The following is an 18,569-nucleotide window of genomic DNA, read 5'->3' on the forward strand; positions in this document are numbered from 1 at the left end:
AGTAGTATTCTTCAAATTATATGGAATTACAAATCCAGTGTTGGTTGTGTAAAAATGTTGGTTTTGGTCTTAATTATAAAATAAGTTTATTATGAAAATTATGCGATATATTTTAGTCCACTGGTAAAATAAGACCATTATAGCATGCATGACATTCAAATCTCACCTATATTTGTTATCTTCTTTTGTAACAATTACTATAAGTTGATGTATTAGTTTGTAATTAAACCCAAGGAGCAAAAGTAGGAAAATCCAAACGGTGACGTTTATAAGAAGAGGTGATACTTTCGTATAAACGAAATTTCACACTAGCGAAATCGAGCCTCTTTTATCTGTTCCCTCAAAAACTATCGCGGCCTCTGATATCAGGGGAAAAAGAAGAAGGGAATTCCCCATCTTCCGAAATCCAAAACCAGAGATTTTTGTTACTTTTTATCTTTTCAAATCTCTCTCAATCTATTAACGTCATGTCTCAGGTACTTTGTCATCCAAATGTTTATTTAGTAATTGCTTAATTCGATTTTTTCTTTTCTGCAGAACCCTAGAATATCGACTGACTTCTCTTATATGCTTTTGTTGTTTTAAAAATTAGGCTAGATTAGTAAAATTAGCCTCTATTTTATTTATTTATTTTACCTCGTAACAATTTCATGGAATTTGGATCTGCTTTTTGTTCCCTTTTTTTTTTATTTAATATATTTACATATCCTCAGGTCGATAGCAGAAATTCCTCTGCAGCCAAACGGGCTCGCACTGACGGTAAAAATATTTTATTTTCGATTTATTAAGTCATGATTGTTGATATTCGCATGTTTATGATAATTATTTAACTATTTATATATTTTTTGGGGTAATTCTTAGGTAGTCGAAGGGAAGATGATTGGACATGCCCAAGTTGTGGCAATGTCAATTTTTCATTCAGAACAACTTGCAATATGCGTAATTGCACACAACCCAGGCCTGCTGATCATAATTCAGTAAGTCAACCTTGAAATCGTTTTCTTTTCAAAAGGGAAAAGAAAAGAGTCGTTTCTAACGAGATAGAGTAAATTTATCCTTCTCTTTTCTTTTATTGGAAAGTAATTTGGATTTTAATGGATGGGTAACATTCTAATGTATGTGTCAGTAGTAGTTACCTCGTTTTCTGATTTGAAATTAGGTAAAAGTCTGTCTTGTAAATTGAAGAACCGAACATGATTTTAAGTGACATTTTAAGTTGAAATATGTGTTTCCATATTCTTGAGTGCATTCTTTGAACATCATTTTTTTATGTTCATCTAATTCCATTGTCTTACTATCACTTTCATCATAGGCTGTTATTGTCATTTTGTTTTTCTTTTTGGATTTGTTTTTGTTTTGTATTAATAAAGTTACTTTTAGATTCTAAATTATCTAATTGTTCTCCACCTCCAGAAATCAGCTGCCAAGCCAATGCAGCCTCCACAGAACTACTCATCCGCAGCTCCTTATGTAGGTTCTGGTCCGCCTTCTTCAATGTATATGGGTGTGCCACCATATGGATCATCCCTTTTCAATGCATCTTCTATTCCCCCATATGATGTTCCATTTTCTGGGGCTTCAGCTTATCATTACAATTACGGCAGCCGCCTTTCTGCAGGCAGTCCTTATAGACCATTGCATATGTCTGGTCCACCTCCTTATTCTGGTGGATCTATGATGGGAAATGGTATACTCCTGGATCTCATTTCTCATCATCATAACTTTTTATGTTCTGTTCTGCATTTTGTTCGCCCGCTCTTCATTCAGGGTGGTTTTTCTTTCCTTTTAATTAATTCAAGGTTTAATTGTCTTTATTTCAGTTGTTTCATGTCCTCTTTATTATTTTTTTCATTTTATTATTTTGATTTTTAAATTTTCGATATCTCTGTATCTGATTGTATCTTCACTTGTTTCTAGATAATTTTGGTTTATGTTCCTTCTGCATTTTAATTATTTTTTTATAGTACTTTATGTAAAACCTTTTCTTCAGATACATGTCTATTTGTTATAGTATATTTTGAATTCTTTAAGTTTCCCATTGGTTAGTTAGCCATTTTTCATCGTTCTCAGGTGGGATGTATGGTATGCCCCCTTTGATGGACCGTTACGGATTGGCTATGCCGATGGGTGGCCCTCCTGCTATGGTATGTTAACTAATTATTCCAGAACTGGTATTTGGAATTTAGATATGCATCAATATAGTGCTTTTGAAAGAATTCCAAATGGCGACATGCCTGCCTATGTATGTAAGGAACAGTGTTAATTTTTTCCTTAACAGTATTGACTTTCTGTATCAGCCAGTCCATGTCTTTTGAAGAAAAAATCTGAAGGAAGAATTTGAAGTTTCCCTCCCTTAATAAAATAAATTAATAAGTAATATAGAAAGTGTTTTTACGTATTGTTCCCTCAGGCTTTATCTTGAAGATGAGTTTGAATTTACAAGTGTTGTTTTGTTTTGCCTAGGGGCCGAGGCCGGGGTTTTTCCCAGATGATAAATCTCTAAAAAAGGGTGCAGGTATGAAATCTAAGTATGATGTGGATAAGCGAATACTTGTAAACTTCTTTGTTTCCTAGCCTCGGTTTTGACTTCTCATGACGTATACTGAACAGATGCTGCACGTGATAATGACTGGACATGCCCAAAATGCGGGAACATTAATTTCTCTTTCAGAACTGTTTGTAACATGAGGAAGTGCAATACACCAAAGCCGGGATCCCAGGTTTGCTTACCTTTCTCTGATATAATAGAGTCAAATTTGGATAATGTTGTTGGGTAATATCTGCTCATGTTTCTCTTTCTTGACTTTTCTTACTATCATTCGACTGTTTGGGACACTAGTTTAGAAATTTGTTTTGTTCATATGGTATGAGAAGTTTTTTGGCTTAGGATATTTTAGTTTGTTTAATAATGGTAAATCAGTAATTTGTCTGATTGCTGAAAATGTTCTCTTGCAATTGCAGGCTGCAAAATCTGAGAAAACTTCTAGTAAGTCCTCCAAAATTTCCAAGTGTACTGAGCTTCATATTTTGAATTTGATACTTACTTGCTTGTTTTTGTTCTTCAGAACAAAAGATGCCCGAGGGAAGCTGGAAATGTGAGAAGTGTAACAACATAAATTATCCATTCAGGACCAAGTGCAATCGACAGAATTGTGGGGCTGAGAAGCCTGATGAGTCAAAGAAGTCCCCTTCACCAGCAACGGATGAGAATGATCAGGTTTGTTATGTGTTCTGTTTTGTTTGTGTTTTTGTTGGTTGCTTGAAACTGTTGTCTTCATTAGTTATATATGTACTCTTGTCAAACTCGAAGAGCATTATTAAGAAGAATGCTTCTAATAAGCCCAACCTTTCTTCTCCTTTCTATTTCTTTCCCGTTGCTCTCTATTTCATGTTTATTAATTTTTACATATTGCTTTCTACATTGTTAACTGTCACATATATATCACTTTGCAACAATTGATTTGCAATTGTCTACTGTTCCAGTGAGTACTAGGACATGTTTGAGGTTTGAGAAGGTCCAGAGTTGTCGTCCAGCATTGCTCAATGTGGGTGTCTGAAAGTCAGTCTTGTCGTCTTCATGTTGCTGCGGTTGTCAAGTTACTCTTACCTTCTCATTATGTCTGTCAAGTTGTTGTATCACTTGCAATGATATTATTGGTCTTCATGGATCTTTTAATGCATCATGTGTCTGTCAGTTTGATGTGGCAAAGATTCAACAGGTTGGTTCTGGTTTCCTATCAGTTAGGCTTTTGTAATTTTTGGCATCAACTCATATATTCTAGTACGTATGTTACCGTGAACTTAGAATGCTGCAGGAAGCATGTTTCTTGTTCTTCATTTGATTGTTTATCTCTATGCCATCACTGTACTGTTTCTGTGGACTGGGCTTCCAAGTTCAAAACCTAATATGGTCTGTACCAGAAAATGAGTCTTGTGGGTCTGTACTTTAAATCTCTGCAGCCTTCCTATTTAGTTGCCTGCAATGCTGTCATGCAACTTCTGAAATTAGAGGTGGTCTAGACTGTCAAAAACTCATTTCCCCAGCTGCGGAGTTTTGGGAGGTTTCAAGTACATGACTGTCATGTGGTCGTCTCAATTAACTAGCCCTACTGTTGCTCATGGATGCAGTATTTTTATTCCCTTATTTTCTCATGTGTGAGCCCATGATTTTCCTTGGTCATTTTTGGTGCATAGTACCAAATTTATTCTCCTGTAGTTGCATTTCGTCTGAGGTGGTTTTGGACTCGGTCTTGCCCATACATTTGTGGAACTAACCAATTGGGAGCTAGGACTATACGCTGGTGCTTTGATGTTAGTATTCATTGAAGTTGGAAACTATCATGGCACTTTGTATAGTCGGAATTGCACTATAAGAAACCAGTATGATTTGGAGTTGGATTCAGTATTGGTTTTAAAAAAACTTACAGCTAGCAATATTTTTAATGAAAATTTTAAGGTAAATGAAAGACCCAGGCAGCTATTTAGTTACAACGGATCAAATATGTTAGTTTAACTCTATTTGAAGGCGGCAGCGGCAGTTGGGGGTTGATTAAGTTTTCACCCATGTTTCTTTCAGATGCCCATAATCAATTACAATCAATGAATACTATGCATCTGACGAGACTTTCACTAGGTTATCTCATTTGTTGTGGGATGACGACAATTGCTAGCTTATCTTTTAGGACCTGTTTGGTTGTAGTCAGGACTGAGAATGGAGAGGAAGGGAATAAGCATTGATTATTTTTTATATTTTGTTTGGTTAAGTGTGGAATAAGAATAAAGTAATATTTATCTTTGACACTAAGAATTATACTTAAAATTATGAAAGATAATAATATTTAATTTATTATTATAGCATGCAAAAATAAGCTATTATTTTACTCGTTTGATTATTTATAAATTGTGTGTAATTCTTATATGGGAAGGGGTAGTGGGTGATTTCCATTCATAGAGAAATCCCATTTTTGCTGCTGGGTAATTTTTGAATAATCAAATGCCAAATATGGGAATCAATCATTATTTTTATTTTTTTTTTCTTTTACCAACCAAAAGGCGTTTTAGGTGAGTGCGTGTTCAGGACTGTTGTTAACCTCTGCTCGAGCTACTAATAATACTGCACCGGTGTTGGTCAAATACGGTGGAACCTTTCTCATATTTTCATGCATACCATTGGAAGAAAGCAGCTATAAATATTTTAGTTGTTCTATAACATTTCTGAAAAGAATAAACAAATAAATTGAAAGGAAAGAAGAAGGCAATGCAATGTGTACGAGAGATAGATGGACGAGTGGGTTGGACAAGACTGGCGTTAGAGTTTAAATTTAACCGGAATTGGAAAAAAGAAAGAAAGAAAGAAAGAAAGAATGAAACAGAATATCTAGTTCTATGATGATAGATGTCAATGTTGGGCATGAAATGTCTCCCTTATAATTATTAAGGCAATCAAAGAAATGGATAGAGATATTTTCTCTGGCTCCATGGACCGCCACCGTTCACATATGATATGGAATATTCCAGGGTAGGATGACAGTTTATTTATCTTTATTTGTTAGATTTCTTAAAATAGAATTACATTTAATGTGTTAAGAATAAATCTAGAAGACCAGTAACGTACTTATGGGGATAAAATATGGATATGGTAAGAACATCTACGGCACAACTCGTACAACGTTTGTATTTATACATTGTAACAGTAGTCACCTCATTTTATTCTTAACGAAGTAGTCTGTTTTTTCTTTGTTACCCAGCCGTTCATTTTTCCTTCTTTATGAATGTAAGAGAGGGACGGGCATTTTAAAGAAAAAAAAGAAAAAAGAATAAGAAGAAACAGGAAAGAGGTGAAAGGGGTTGTGCCTGGTTCCTTGTATGCCACAAGCACAGTCCAATCTGTTCACTGGATTGGCTTTGCCGGTGGCTTGCATGGAGCCATGCATACCATCTCTCTCTCTCTCTCTCTCTCTCTCTCTCTCTCCTTCTCACTTTCTACTTTTACTACATATAACACACGCACACACCGGCACGTTATGCACTATTTTTCTTTTCTAATTTTGTTTTTAGTGTAGATCTTCTCGTTGATATATATATTTTTTGGAAAAGAGCAAATTAGGTAATCGAAGGAAGACATGTGTGTCTTAAAATTGACTTTTGAACTAAATTATGGTACTCAAATTCTACTAAATATTGGGATTTATTTTTAAATGGAGTGGAATATATATAGAAAGAAGGCAATTAGTTTAGAAGCCGAAGCCAATCCTGCCTTGGGTTCTCTTTCCCGTGTGCTAAACAGACTTACTTGGACCGGGTTTAGTAATTATAAATGCAGGCATTTCGTGTATCTTGGTCCATGACTAGAGTCGGTCCAGTTAATATTTTTTCATGTTTGTGCCTTGTATATTCTGCATTCCACATATCTCTAGCCCAACACCAAAAAGAATTTTTGTCCCCTTTCCATTTTAGAAAAATTACAAAAATGCCCATGGGTTTTTTTATTTTTTATTAAAAAACCTGGTGTAAACTTTTTTTTATCATTTTTACTATGTAAAAATATCAAATATACAGTTTTTTAATTTTTTTTTAAAAATATGGTATTGGTTGTTTTTTATTTTTATTTTAAAAAAAACAATTAACGAAAAACAATACACGTTTTATTTTATTAATTATGTCGAAACATCAAACTAAATACGGATATATTTATTAAATAAATTAAAATAGTCGATTCGTATAATTCATTTAATAAGTTAAATTTTAGAAAAATAAATGTTAAAAAGAATAATCATTATAATAATTATATTTTTATAGCATTATAATAATTATATTTTTATAAGTAATCAAGTTATTTATATAAATATAAAGAGAGAATAAGCATAAATATGTTTATATGTATCATGTATACTAATCTATGAAATCCATTTAGATAAATAGATTTATTTATATATCACTCCCGAATTTAAGCAATCAAATCTAGTTTTTTCTGTGTTATAAATGAGTTGGCATGTTTATAACTTCAACCTGTTATTTTAAAATCAAATTCGTTTAACTATATCTCATGTCGTTAATTGGATCGTGTCAAGAATTGCCATTTATTACCGCCATCTATTGGTAATAAAAAGATCAGATCGTGTCAATAATTGCCAGCCCTACATGTGCATCCATTGGTAATAAAAAGGAACAGATAATTGATTGTTTTAATCATTTCTGATTTTCAGAAGTTGTTACAATACACTTTCTAACCTCCTAGTACTAATTAGCAACCATAAACCTGACAAATATTTTTAAACTTGCAACCTTGCAAACCTCAATAATAATAATTTAGGAGAACATCTTGGAGCTCATAATCACTTGCTCTGAAATTTGAAGCTCCTGGAACAGCAAACAGTAATCAAGCACATTACAGCATGTTAGTAGTGAGATAGAAATTTCATCATAGATTAAATGATTTATCCAAATAGACTAATTTCAGAAAACGAGACTAATGTTCAAGAAACTACATATGCATTTTTCTTACTCCAGTGCCACATGATTTCAATGATCTATACGAGTTATTTATGCCTCTTGCAGGACACTTGATGTATATCAATCATCAAACATTAGAATAGAATTATGAAACATGAAAGCAAGAAAATAAAATCCAACCGTGTGACTAAGCTAGATAATGAATGAGTTATGGACCTGCCTTCGGAAGTGAGCTTATCAGAACGAAAATGATTATTGAATTTTGAGCATTCAGTTCAACTGACTAGAGTAGAAGTCATTATCATATGGTGCTCTTAATAGTTGGAACTCTTGGAAGTAACTGCTGCTATCATTTTGCGAAGTCAAGGTGTGGACTCGAGAGTTTGTAATGTGCTGTTCAGCCCTCCAGTAATCTGACGAGGTAAGTGGCAAGCCTTGGGGCACAGCGTGCAGCACAGACTGGGGCATGCCTGTATGGCTCAATTGGGCAGGCCGCTCATGTGAAAAGGATTTAGGCTCACATGAACCCCACGAGTTAGTTGACAGAAGAGAGAGAGCACGATGAAGATCCTGTGTGGCATCCACATTGGACGAGATAATTGATTCTTCTAAATCTGCAAATTTCAGTAATCTTATAATCCCGTGCATCATTTTTAAAAGACAAGCATCACTCGAGAAAAAAAAACAAAAAGGAGAAAAAGCACAAGAATGCCTCTTACTATGCATTGATATTCACATCATTGATTCTCTTCCATTAAGCTAATGTCTTTGCAATCATACTTCAGTTAGCTTACAATAACATGCCTCTAGGATGATTTTAGTAACCATCCGTGTACATTCGTAAGGTTCTTTTGTATCCATTAGAATCCTCAATTTGTGCCATAACTATTCTATAATCCTCAAACACTTAAATTTAACTCCCCAATCAACAGAAATCAACACCAAACTCCAACACCAGTCACCTTTTCCTCAGACATGTCTGCTCTCTACAATTCACCAGAGCCATGTTTTTTAGATAAAGAATCACATGAGTTTCACGAACCTGTAGGGAATATTAGCATGTGTATCTTTGTATCTGTCAAACTCTATAACTAAAATAGATTATAAATGGTTCAAGGCAGAACGAATTTAAACCTTCCAGAATTAATTTGTTAATTAAATTAACCGATTGTATGCATTTGTTTCTCATTGCTTCTACATTCATTGATTTCAATGACATTAAAATCAGATATCGATCCTATAATGGATCCCCATAGGTTTTCTCACTACCACATCGTTCTCAGAATAGATCACATGGAAGATCTTGCTAGACACTCATATATAAAGGTCTTCAGTCTGTTTTATGACACTCAACCACATCATGGAAGTTTGAAAATCAAAAGTAATCATAAAGTTTATTAGCTTATTTTTCTAATAAAGTGTAGAACGAACCTTGGTTGAGAACCTCAGCTATGGGGACCTTGGCCTTGGATGGCAACAAGCTCTTGCAATTATGAGGATGCAAGGGAATAGAAGTTGTCAGCTCATTAGCAGGCAAATGCAGCTGTCCATCAATACCTCCTATTTTAGCAGGCTTCAGGACATACTCTTTCGTTATCGTGAACTTGGAGCTGGATGTGCCTTCCCATGCCAAATTAGCATTAGCCCTGGCATGGACAAGTGGAGCCCTGTTCCAGACAAGACTCATATGTGGCCTCTCATCTACACAGGCAAATACAGATCAAATCAAATTGCAGGAGTGTTTATATTGCTTTACCAATCTATTACATGATGTAAAAAGTTCTATACAAATGTTGTCTTGCATATTATTGTCATACATACTTGTATTAAAGATAAAATAACAATTGTTTCCAAGACAATCACAAATATGCCATTGTACTGCATTATGCATGGTGGTTTCTATTTCATAATGAATTTCCATTGTTGTGAACGGAGCATTTTCCGCTACAGATAACATGTTTGCAAGCTGCAACTGATGGCATTAACTAGTGGCAATTGCAATAATAGAGAATTCTATCTGGAGTTAAGTATGAGCAAAACAGAGAATGATTATCCTATCATTCACAATTAGGCAAAGAGGTTCTGTGCGTGGCTTTGTTAAGGTGAAGGGATAAGTCTAACATAGAATTCATGGAACTGCATTTCAGAGTATATGATAAAATCTTTAGAAACTTACTAATATGAATATCAATGCCAATAGCATGTTATATGCATGAGATGAGAGATATCAATGAGTTCAAAACCAGTACCATATGATGATGAAGAGAGTCTTGCAGAATTCATTTGGATCGACTCAGGCTGTGGTTTGCGACGCCTTGCATTGTGATCAGAAAGACGCCTGCGGCAGCTTCGCTTCTTTTCATCAAACTCTGACAAACCATGGAACCTGACAGCCATAACCAATAATTGGTTATTATTAATAGGATCTACGAATAATTAACATAAGGAAAATGCTATAATTCACACTTTTCATGGAGGTTAACCATTGACTAATTGACAAAACAAGCAGCAAAGAAGGGAAAATTCCAGTTCCCACCATCTTCCAGATTGTCCACTTTATTAGAAGCATTACCTGCTGCATTGCTGGCAAAACCTGCGTTCCAAACCAGCTACAATGACCTTTGGGCACTTCGAATGATTTTCACACACTCTATGTTTACGATGGTAATCTTTAGCTGATGAGAGGTCAAGATTACAGCCTTCTACTTGACAGCGTGGGGTGGATGAAGCCTGACTACTGGACTTGGATCTCTTCGGAGGAGAGATAGAAGACCCAGGAATGGCTGAAGAAAATGATGAACTCTTAATATTGCTGCCTGCACAAACATCTTCAAAGTATGTCCGTTTACCAAGCTTTAAACCCAGCAAAGGCTCACCAGAGCCAACTGAAGCTTCAATAGTAGAAGAAGTACCGGTTGGCTTTGCTGTGAATGCTTTCTTATTGTTGAAATCTTCTGTGGCTTCAGATGCCTCGAATGTAAAATTGGATGTTTTCACTTCCCCAATGGAAGAAGAATTTATGGAAGCTGACTTTGAGCTCTTAGATAAAGAAGCAAGTCCCAAATCAGAACCAGAACCACCACTACCGCTACCACTGCCACTCCCAGATGAATATATAGACCCCGAATCAATTCCTTTCTCTCCATCAATTTCCCATTCTGTCACTCTCAACTTTTTCGGATTTTCAGTTGTTGTATTAAACATTATCAGGTTCTCCCAGTCCCACTGTATGGGGGGCTTTGTATTCCACTCCATCAGTGAGAGGGAACTCATAGAATAACTTCACAAATTACCCTCAATAAATATAAAAGCAACAGGATTCCAGATCCTGCAAAACATAAGACATGTATGCTTGTAAATTGAAAAAAAGGTGAAGGAAGAAACCTGCAAGTTTTAATAATGGAAAAATCGAACAGACAAAAGATTAATTATTTGGAAGCAACTGGTAAAGATTCTAGACAAATACAAACAAATTCAAAAGGAAAAAACCCAGAAAAGAGCTTACCTTTAAATTTCACTAAATCCGAGGATTGGCCATTTCTCTTTGACTAAAATTTGCAGAACCGATCTTCATTTCCCACCCTTGAAAAGAATAATATCCGATCTACTTGCTCCTGAGATTGCATAAACGACTCAAAACCAAATTCACCAAACTCCACAACTCCAAGAATTCAAAACACAGCAACCGAAGAAAAAACAGAACTTCTTAACCAACTAAAACACAGCATGTCAACAAAAGATGCTCGCTTTCGAACCCAGAAATTCTCTTGCATACATAAACATCCATCTCAATCTCCATAAAGATATAAAATACAATCAAACAAAGTAAAAAAAAGAAGAAGAAAAAAACCAGATTTGAATCCAAGAACTATGTTGATGTGTGATCTTGTAGATGTCCACAGCCTCAAGACATTGATCATACAAAAGCTTCACTTTCTTTCATAACTTGACTACCTAACAAAATAAACTCTCTTCTCCACCATTCATAGATAAGAAAAGTAAAGAAAAGCCAATCCACACGTTTAATCCAAAGTAAAAAACTGTTTCCCAATTCCCTGCAGCACTACTTTGTAGTAGCTACGGTCAAATTCTTGCAAGAATTTTATCTTTTTTACCGTTATTACAATCTCTGTCTCTCTCTCTCCAATTATATCTTGGCAAGAACTAACTATAGGAAATGTTTCACCTTTTACCATCAAAAGATAGATTGATCCATCCGTACTAAGAAGAAAAGCCTTCAACTGCAATAATTCTCATTAAATCCTGCTTGGGCTAAATCAGAGAAGTAGGCCCTTGATTAAGACCCACATTCATTCATTCATCAACAGACAAATCTGTTTTTCCTTTCTTCTTTTTTTCTAAAGGAAAAAAAAAATTTAAACCATAAATCAATTATTAATCACTTTTCCCAACAACCATGTTCTAAACCTCATAAAATTAATAACAACAAAAACAAAAGTTTTTTTTTTAAAAAAAAAACAATCGCCAATCAATAAGCTCAATAAATCTATCTACCAACAAAAAAAAAAGACAACAAACGCAGTTCTCATCTCACTAGTTTTTACCCATGTACTACAAAATTAACATTAATAATAATAATCTTTAAACAAAAAAAATGGCAGCAAACAAACAACAGTTAGAGCTTTCCAAAATGAACAAAGAAAGGCATAGGTCCCCTATCATTTATGGTTTCTCTGCACGGAAAGGTAAAATCTTTTTCTCGTTTTTTCTTTTGTATATTATGATTATACATGTGAAACGACACAGTTTTGTTTTTCTTTTTTCTTCTTTTAACTATCTCACTTTCCCGAGGAGAATTAATAGAAAGAAAAATATCAGGAAAAAAAGAAAAAGCATCTTTTAAAAAGTCCAGATACAGAAGCTCTCTCTTTATATATATATGAAACACATTTCTGATATATGGAACCATCCAGAAAATGATGTTTCAATCTAAGCTGCAAAAACCCACACGTCTCACTAAATTTAGCAAAGTGAAAAAAAGAAACAATCTTCTTTTTATGCTTTTTTCATTCATTGATTCATTCATTGTTACTACTTTCTTTCTTTCACTGTTTAAAGTAAAATACTGCACAGTAAACAGAAAAAAAAAAAAAAAACCTTACCAATCAGAAACATAAGCAGAGAAGGTGATTCGGGCAAGTGAAACAGAGAAAGAAAGACAGCAAGAAGAAAGTTTTTTTAATTTTTTTTTTTAAAAAAAGGTTTTTGATTTATTTATTTGTTTATTTTTGTTGGGATTTAAAGATGGAAAAAAGGCAAAGGAGAGTGGAGGGGTACTAGACTAACAGTTGGCTTTGTTTTGGACGGTTTAAAAAAGGGCCCTTTGATTTTGTCAGTTGGCGCAGAGAGAATGCGATGAGTGAAGACACTTTTGTGAGACTGACTACTGTATCCTTTAGTGTATTGATTGAGCTGTAACTGAGTTTATTCGAGTTAACCCAGTTTTTATTTTTTGAACGTTGACTGCATTTCTTGGTCAGTGCAAGGAGAAAAATATTGGATTTCTTTTTTTGGTTTTCTACTTTCTTGGAAATTTAAAGACAGAAAAAGAATGGTAATAAAGGCTGTGCCAATAATATATATATATATATATACAGACTAAACTTGTATGGTAGCCCAAATCTTTTTATGGACTAAAAAGTTTTTTACTAAAAAAATACGTGCAAAGGTGACTATTTGATTAATTTAAATTAAAATATATTTATAAATAAACTGAATTTTATACAAATAAGAAATTATAAGTAACTAAATTAATCCAACCCAAGTGACAAAGGATTAAATCATAAAAATCAAACTAAATTATTATTATTATTATTAGTAGCATATGGTGTGTGGAATATATATGTAAGTAGTTGGCTTAAGAATTACAAGTTGACTTAAGAAATTTAATTTATATTTACTCTAAATTAAATACAATGATAAAAATTACAATTTTATATTATAGTATCATAATTAATATAATAGCACACGTAATTGAAATTATTTACGAAAAAGAAATATAATTTCTGAAACTCGCATATGATACGTCCAAATGAATGCAACCTAAAAGAAAAATATAAAATACAAGAATGCGACCCTTTTATTTAAAAATGTAATACAAAGATTCCATATTTCCGATTTGCTGCCTCTCTCTCTGAAACTGATAATACCCCAAGGCTTACAGTTTTTGCTTTTTCTTGATAATGAAGTTCCAATTGTTTTAAAAATAATAAATAAATAAAAGAAAAAAGGATGGTTGGGAATTAATTATTATATATTATAACAAAAATCAACCTAAGATGTTATCGAACTTAAAGAATAAAAATAAAAATACATATTGGAGATGCCAATAGAGATGGGCATTGGACAAGTGAATGTGGGTTATGTCACGTTGTAACATATATTATATAGTATTAAAAGTAATAAAATAATTAGATAAATACTCAACTTGGTCGTATTAAAATTCTAAATCCTATGTGGATTGATGTTGGCACCTTCTTCAATTAATTAAATAAGAAATGGAAAATTATTTATCAAATAAAAAAGTGAAAGAACTAAAGAAAGATCTCATGCTTATAATTGACTCAGAAGAGATTCGCATGAGTGCACGAGCTAATATGTTTTTTATTTTTTAATCCACCTTTTTGTTTTCTTAAAAGTCATTAACTAACCATGCTTGGCTACTCATGATTCTCAAACAATATGCTCATTTTTTCCACCATTTAATTGATTTTTATATATGTTTTTATTCTAATATTGTCTCTCTTAAATTTATATTAACTGTCTTTAATTTTAAATAAAAAAATATTTTTTTTATGTTTAATCTCAATGATACAACTTAACCTGGAACAATCATTTCAAACACACCCAAAAAATTGGATGGATTAGAGCCTCATCCACCGCAAATTGATAGATTAATCTTCACAAAGCAGTACCCTAATAACAATAGTCAGTCCAATGACATTTAAAGGCCAAGGGTTGTACTTGAATTTACTGTGTAGTCAATTTTCATTGCTTTTATGTTAAACTTACATGCCATTATGATTCATAGAACCCTATTGAAAACATTTTGTCAAAGGATTAGTAGACTTCAAGCAATAGATCACTGGACCACATTGCCTAAACCCATTACCAAATGTCAATATCTATTGCTTGGCACATTTTGGACCTTAATTTTGTGGACCTCTTAAAAGTTGCAACACAATGAATGGAAAGAAGTTGCCCCTGTCCTCTTTATTCTTGTTCCCCTTTTCTTTTTGATTATATTTTCCTCATCATCAGTCCAAATTTTGACACAAAAGACATTAACTTTTTAAAAAGTCTAAGAAAAGAAAGTTGGTAATTGTGAATGAAATAAAAAAGAAAAAGGAAGCCAATAGACATTATTGTTAGACATTAATCCCTTTCCCAAAAGAGTAATTAAAGAAGAGAAAAATGTTATTAGTGTAGGATGTCATTTGGGCAGTACTTTCTTGTCCTGGACATTACTATTTGCTTTCATCTTCTCAACCATCTTTTCTTTGAGCAGTCTTCTCATTATCTTACCAGATTGTGATTTTGGTATGGTGTCCACAAATTGCACCACTCTCACTTTCTTATAATGGGCAACATTATCTGCCACATAGTTTAAGATATCTTCTTCACTTTCTTTTGCTTCTTGATTTATCACAACACAAGCAGCTGGTATCTCTCCAGCTTCTTCATCTGGTAGCCTGCAATCCATTACTCGTACTATTAATTTGTGCATTTTTCTTTTAACTAAGATGAGAGAGTTAATCTTGTGAATCTATAAAGAATTCTTTTTTTTTTCTATTGGACCCACTACCCACTTTATAATAAATTTACTTTGAAATTTCAACGGATGTATAATTTAGCTCTATTATTATTATTATTACACCCATCGGTCGAATGGGGTCAAGTTGACATGTTAAATAAGCCAACGTTTAGTACCCTTGAGGAAATTAAATAGTTCAACCACACCAAGTATCTAGAATGTGACAATAATGTAATACTTACGGCACAACCGCTGCATCTTCAACCGAGGGATGACCAAGGAGGACAGCCTCTAGCTCTGCCGGAGCAACCTGCGACACAAAATGGTGCTGTTGGCGATTTTAAGAAGTTTGTTTAAATGATAGATTAATCATTTTATTAACACCTCTTTTTTTCTTTTGAGAAGACTATATGCAAAAGCCATCTCTTTATATTTACCGTAAGCTGTCAAGATTCACTTAATATTCAAGACATCTATCTCTTAAAATCAAACGCTTTTATTACTTGAATTATTTTAAATGTTATCAACTTTTTCTTAGCTTTAAAAGAGAAGATTGAGTTTAAACCACTCACCTTCTTCTTTTTTTGCTCTAAAAGCTAAAGCTACATAACATAAATAATTATTTATTTATATTCATCTTTAAAACTATAATACATCTAATTTTAGTATGTCGAAAAAGAACATAAATAAGATCTTTCTATAGAAAATAAAGTGCTTAAACTGGTCAAGTTTCAAATATAATCAGTTTCACTTTTATCGCAAGCTACCCTAATCTTGATCGTCAGTAATTACTCTAAATAATTATGGCCTGAATATATGAGGTAGTCCCAATGGTTTATTATAAAACCCATCTCAGTGAATTTAATTAAACTGTATTGAGGTTGGTATCTTTTTGCACCAGCATCAATTGGATTTCTGACATTTGGAGTGCAATTTTCGTAGTTAATTTTTGGTTCTGTATCATCTGAATTTTCTTACCAAGTCCAGTATAGGGTCACTAAGGGTTCTAACAGTCATAATTTCGGAATTTTAGAGTTAAATAAAAATAAAAGGTGAAGGAAAACACTGTGCACTTTGTCTACACTTTATAGTAAAAAGAAATACAACTCATATGAGCATATCCATTTCTAAGACAGCACTGGAAAAATTAATAATTTACACTCTCATTATATATGGATCCCACAAGTGGAGCCGTCCATAAATAATGCGAGACAAAATTGCTCTTATCCTACACAATAAAGTTAGATTTTTTTATTTTATTTTATTATGTAATGTGGACCTTATTTAACAAAGTTGGTACCACTATTCAGATAAATTGCGTAAATGAAATATGAAAAGAAAGAAAGAAAGCAATACATCTTAATCTTACTTGAAAACCTTTGAACTTGATTAGTTCTTTGATACGGTCAACAATGAACATATCTCCATCGTCGTCTATATACCCAATGTCACCAGTATGTAGCCATCCATCCTTGTCAATAGTCCTGGATGTCTCTTCCTTGTTGTTGTAATAACCTGTAAACAAAAGTTAAACCATTGTAGTTGAATGTATTAGATGACAGTTCGCTTGCCTAAATTACTAATTAGTACGTGTCTTGTAATTTGTACCTATCATAACGCATTGGCTTCTTACACAAACTTCTCCAGGAGTGTTCTTGGGAAGAGATAGACCTGTGTCAGGATCTATGAACTTGACTTCCAAGTTTGGCAGGATGAATCCTACTGAGTTCTTCTTAGCAATGCCATGTCCTTTATCAGGATCCCCATGAGTAAGCGTTATGCAGCTGTGCTCAGTCATACCATATGCCTAGTTAAAGAAAAGCAAGTTATCGACAATAAATCAATATAATCTTTTTGACATGGCGGTCCTGGAATCATATCGAGGACTGTCGGGTTGTGGGTTCAAGGGCTAGGACTTAATATAATTACCTCTTGGACTTGGACGCCAGGGAATTTCTTTTCGAAAGCTGTGAGTAGGTCAGGAGCAAGAGGAGCTGCCGCGGTCATAATAGCCCTGAGTTTGAGTTTCGTAAGATCAAATTCTTCTACAACAGGGTCCTTAACCAGAGTCAAAATAATTGGCGGTACAATTGGTGCAAAGGTGACCTCTTGTGTTATGAGTGCATGGAGAAATGTCCTGAGTTCAAACCTATTCACCACCACCACTTTCCCTTTGTTCCTCAGCGTAGCAAAACATATTCCGGTGATACCATATATATGAAAAAATGGAATTAGTCCTAATGTAGTAACCTGACCAATCATTTCAGGACCAACGCTGAAGAGACTTGAGCACAGATTAGCTACCAGGTTTCTATGAGTTAGCATTACACCTTTTGATATTCCTGTTGTGCCTGATGAGAATGGAAGTGCACATAAATCAGTCTGATGGATTACCTCGTGAACAGATTTATCACTTGCACGGTCAGCTGCATTCAGCAGTTCGGTCCAATTCATCGCATTTGCATTGGACGTTTCGCCTAGTACAATTACTGGTAGCTCTAGACCCTTCACCTGGAGAACACTAAAAACTAGAATTCAGTTTCATTCAATAGGAAATCCTATCTAAATTAGCACAAGTAGTATCAGAATAGTGCCATCACCTTGCCATAGTGAGCATCATTTGTGACAATTAGCTTAGCATTGGCAGCTTCAGCCTGCTTCTTAATTTCAGATTCAAGTCCTGTAGGATTAGCGCCGGAAAACACACCACCGGCAGCCATAATTCCCAATACTACGATGCCATATTCAGCAACATTTGGCAGTACAACAATCACTACCTGTCCCTTCCTCAGGCCAATAGACCTTAATGCCTTGGCAAATCTTCTAGTTTCTTTGACCACTTCAGAATAAGTATACGCCTTCCCTGTCACAGCCTCAACGAAAGCTACCTTGTCTGCATACAACTCAGCATCTTGGAGTACAAAATCAGGTATCGTCGCATCCTCCGGCACCGGAACTGGTGGAAACCGGCTTCTGAAAATATGTTCCTGATGGAGAGTTTCCATGATGGATATGTGACATGGGAAAAGGGCAGGATTGGGGTGTGCTTTAAAGGAACATGGGAAAATAGAAATTTGATAATCATGTTTTTGACATGAACTTGGAAAGTTATTAAGAGACAAGTAACGGAGTAAGCTTCTTGCCATGGATCTTGGTTGGTAAGAATTTGTTGAGCCATGTTAGAAAGTCAGTAATTAACTCACAAGGATCACTCAACAATCTAGTTTGTAAATTGGGTTCACTATCTTTGAACTTGAAAAATTCTTTACAGTTGAACATTAAAAAACAATAATAATACTAATTGCCATAAGGAATGAAGGATAGATGTGAATGTCGGGACTTC

At 34.1% G+C, this 18,569-nt stretch overlaps 3 protein-coding genes across 6 annotated transcripts; 1 reads left to right on the plus strand and 2 right to left on the minus strand.

Annotated features, from left to right (window-relative positions):
- The first annotated feature begins 292 nt into the window (after window positions 1–292).
- LOC8286788 (ranBP2-type zinc finger protein At1g67325) lies at window positions 293–3,837 on the plus strand. The gene is made up of 10 exons (XM_002514860.4): window positions 293–476; window positions 714–759; window positions 862–977; window positions 1,414–1,687; window positions 2,071–2,144; window positions 2,464–2,515; window positions 2,611–2,720; window positions 2,962–2,986; window positions 3,066–3,217; window positions 3,484–3,837. Exons 1-10 carry the CDS (start codon window positions 468–470, stop codon window positions 3,484–3,486), a joined length of 861 nt encoding a protein of 286 aa, XP_002514906.1. The 5' UTR covers window positions 293–467; the 3' UTR covers window positions 3,487–3,837.
- A 3,318-nt stretch (window positions 3,838–7,155) lies between these two features.
- LOC8286787 (squamosa promoter-binding-like protein 2) lies at window positions 7,156–12,774 on the minus strand. Of its 4 annotated transcripts, none has more exons than XR_001534939.3 (6): window positions 10,958–12,290; window positions 10,025–10,780; window positions 9,702–9,838; window positions 8,884–9,153; window positions 7,673–8,066; window positions 7,156–7,359 (listed from the first exon to the last, which is right to left on the minus strand). XR_001534939.3 is itself a non-coding variant. In XM_025156619.2 (6 exons), exons 3-6 carry the CDS (start codon window positions 10,723–10,725, stop codon window positions 7,723–7,725), a joined length of 1,452 nt encoding a protein of 483 aa, XP_025012387.1. In that variant the 5' UTR covers window positions 10,726–10,780; window positions 10,958–11,066; window positions 12,576–12,774; the 3' UTR covers window positions 7,156–7,722. The 4 variants fall into 4 exon arrangements, 2 of the variants coding, with proteins under 2 accessions (XP_025012387.1, XP_015572190.1); XR_001534940.3 differs by having other exon boundaries at window positions 7,669–8,066; XM_025156619.2 differs by adding an exon at window positions 12,576–12,774 and having other exon boundaries at window positions 7,156–8,066; window positions 10,958–11,066.
- Window positions 12,775–14,660: 1,886 nt separating this feature from the next.
- LOC8286786 (4-coumarate--CoA ligase-like 1) lies at window positions 14,661–18,569 on the minus strand. Its single transcript, XM_002514858.4, has 6 exons — window positions 17,827–18,569; window positions 17,156–17,737; window positions 16,835–17,033; window positions 16,596–16,741; window positions 15,469–15,536; window positions 14,661–15,164 (listed from the first exon to the last, which is right to left on the minus strand). Exons 1-6 carry the CDS (start codon window positions 18,370–18,372, stop codon window positions 14,906–14,908), a joined length of 1,800 nt encoding a protein of 599 aa, XP_002514904.1. The 5' UTR covers window positions 18,373–18,569; the 3' UTR covers window positions 14,661–14,905.

Source organism: Ricinus communis, chromosome 7 (genome assembly GCF_019578655.1).
Source record: "Ricinus communis isolate WT05 ecotype wild-type chromosome 7, ASM1957865v1, whole genome shotgun sequence".
NCBI lineage: Eukaryota > Viridiplantae > Streptophyta > Magnoliopsida > Malpighiales > Euphorbiaceae > Ricinus > Ricinus communis.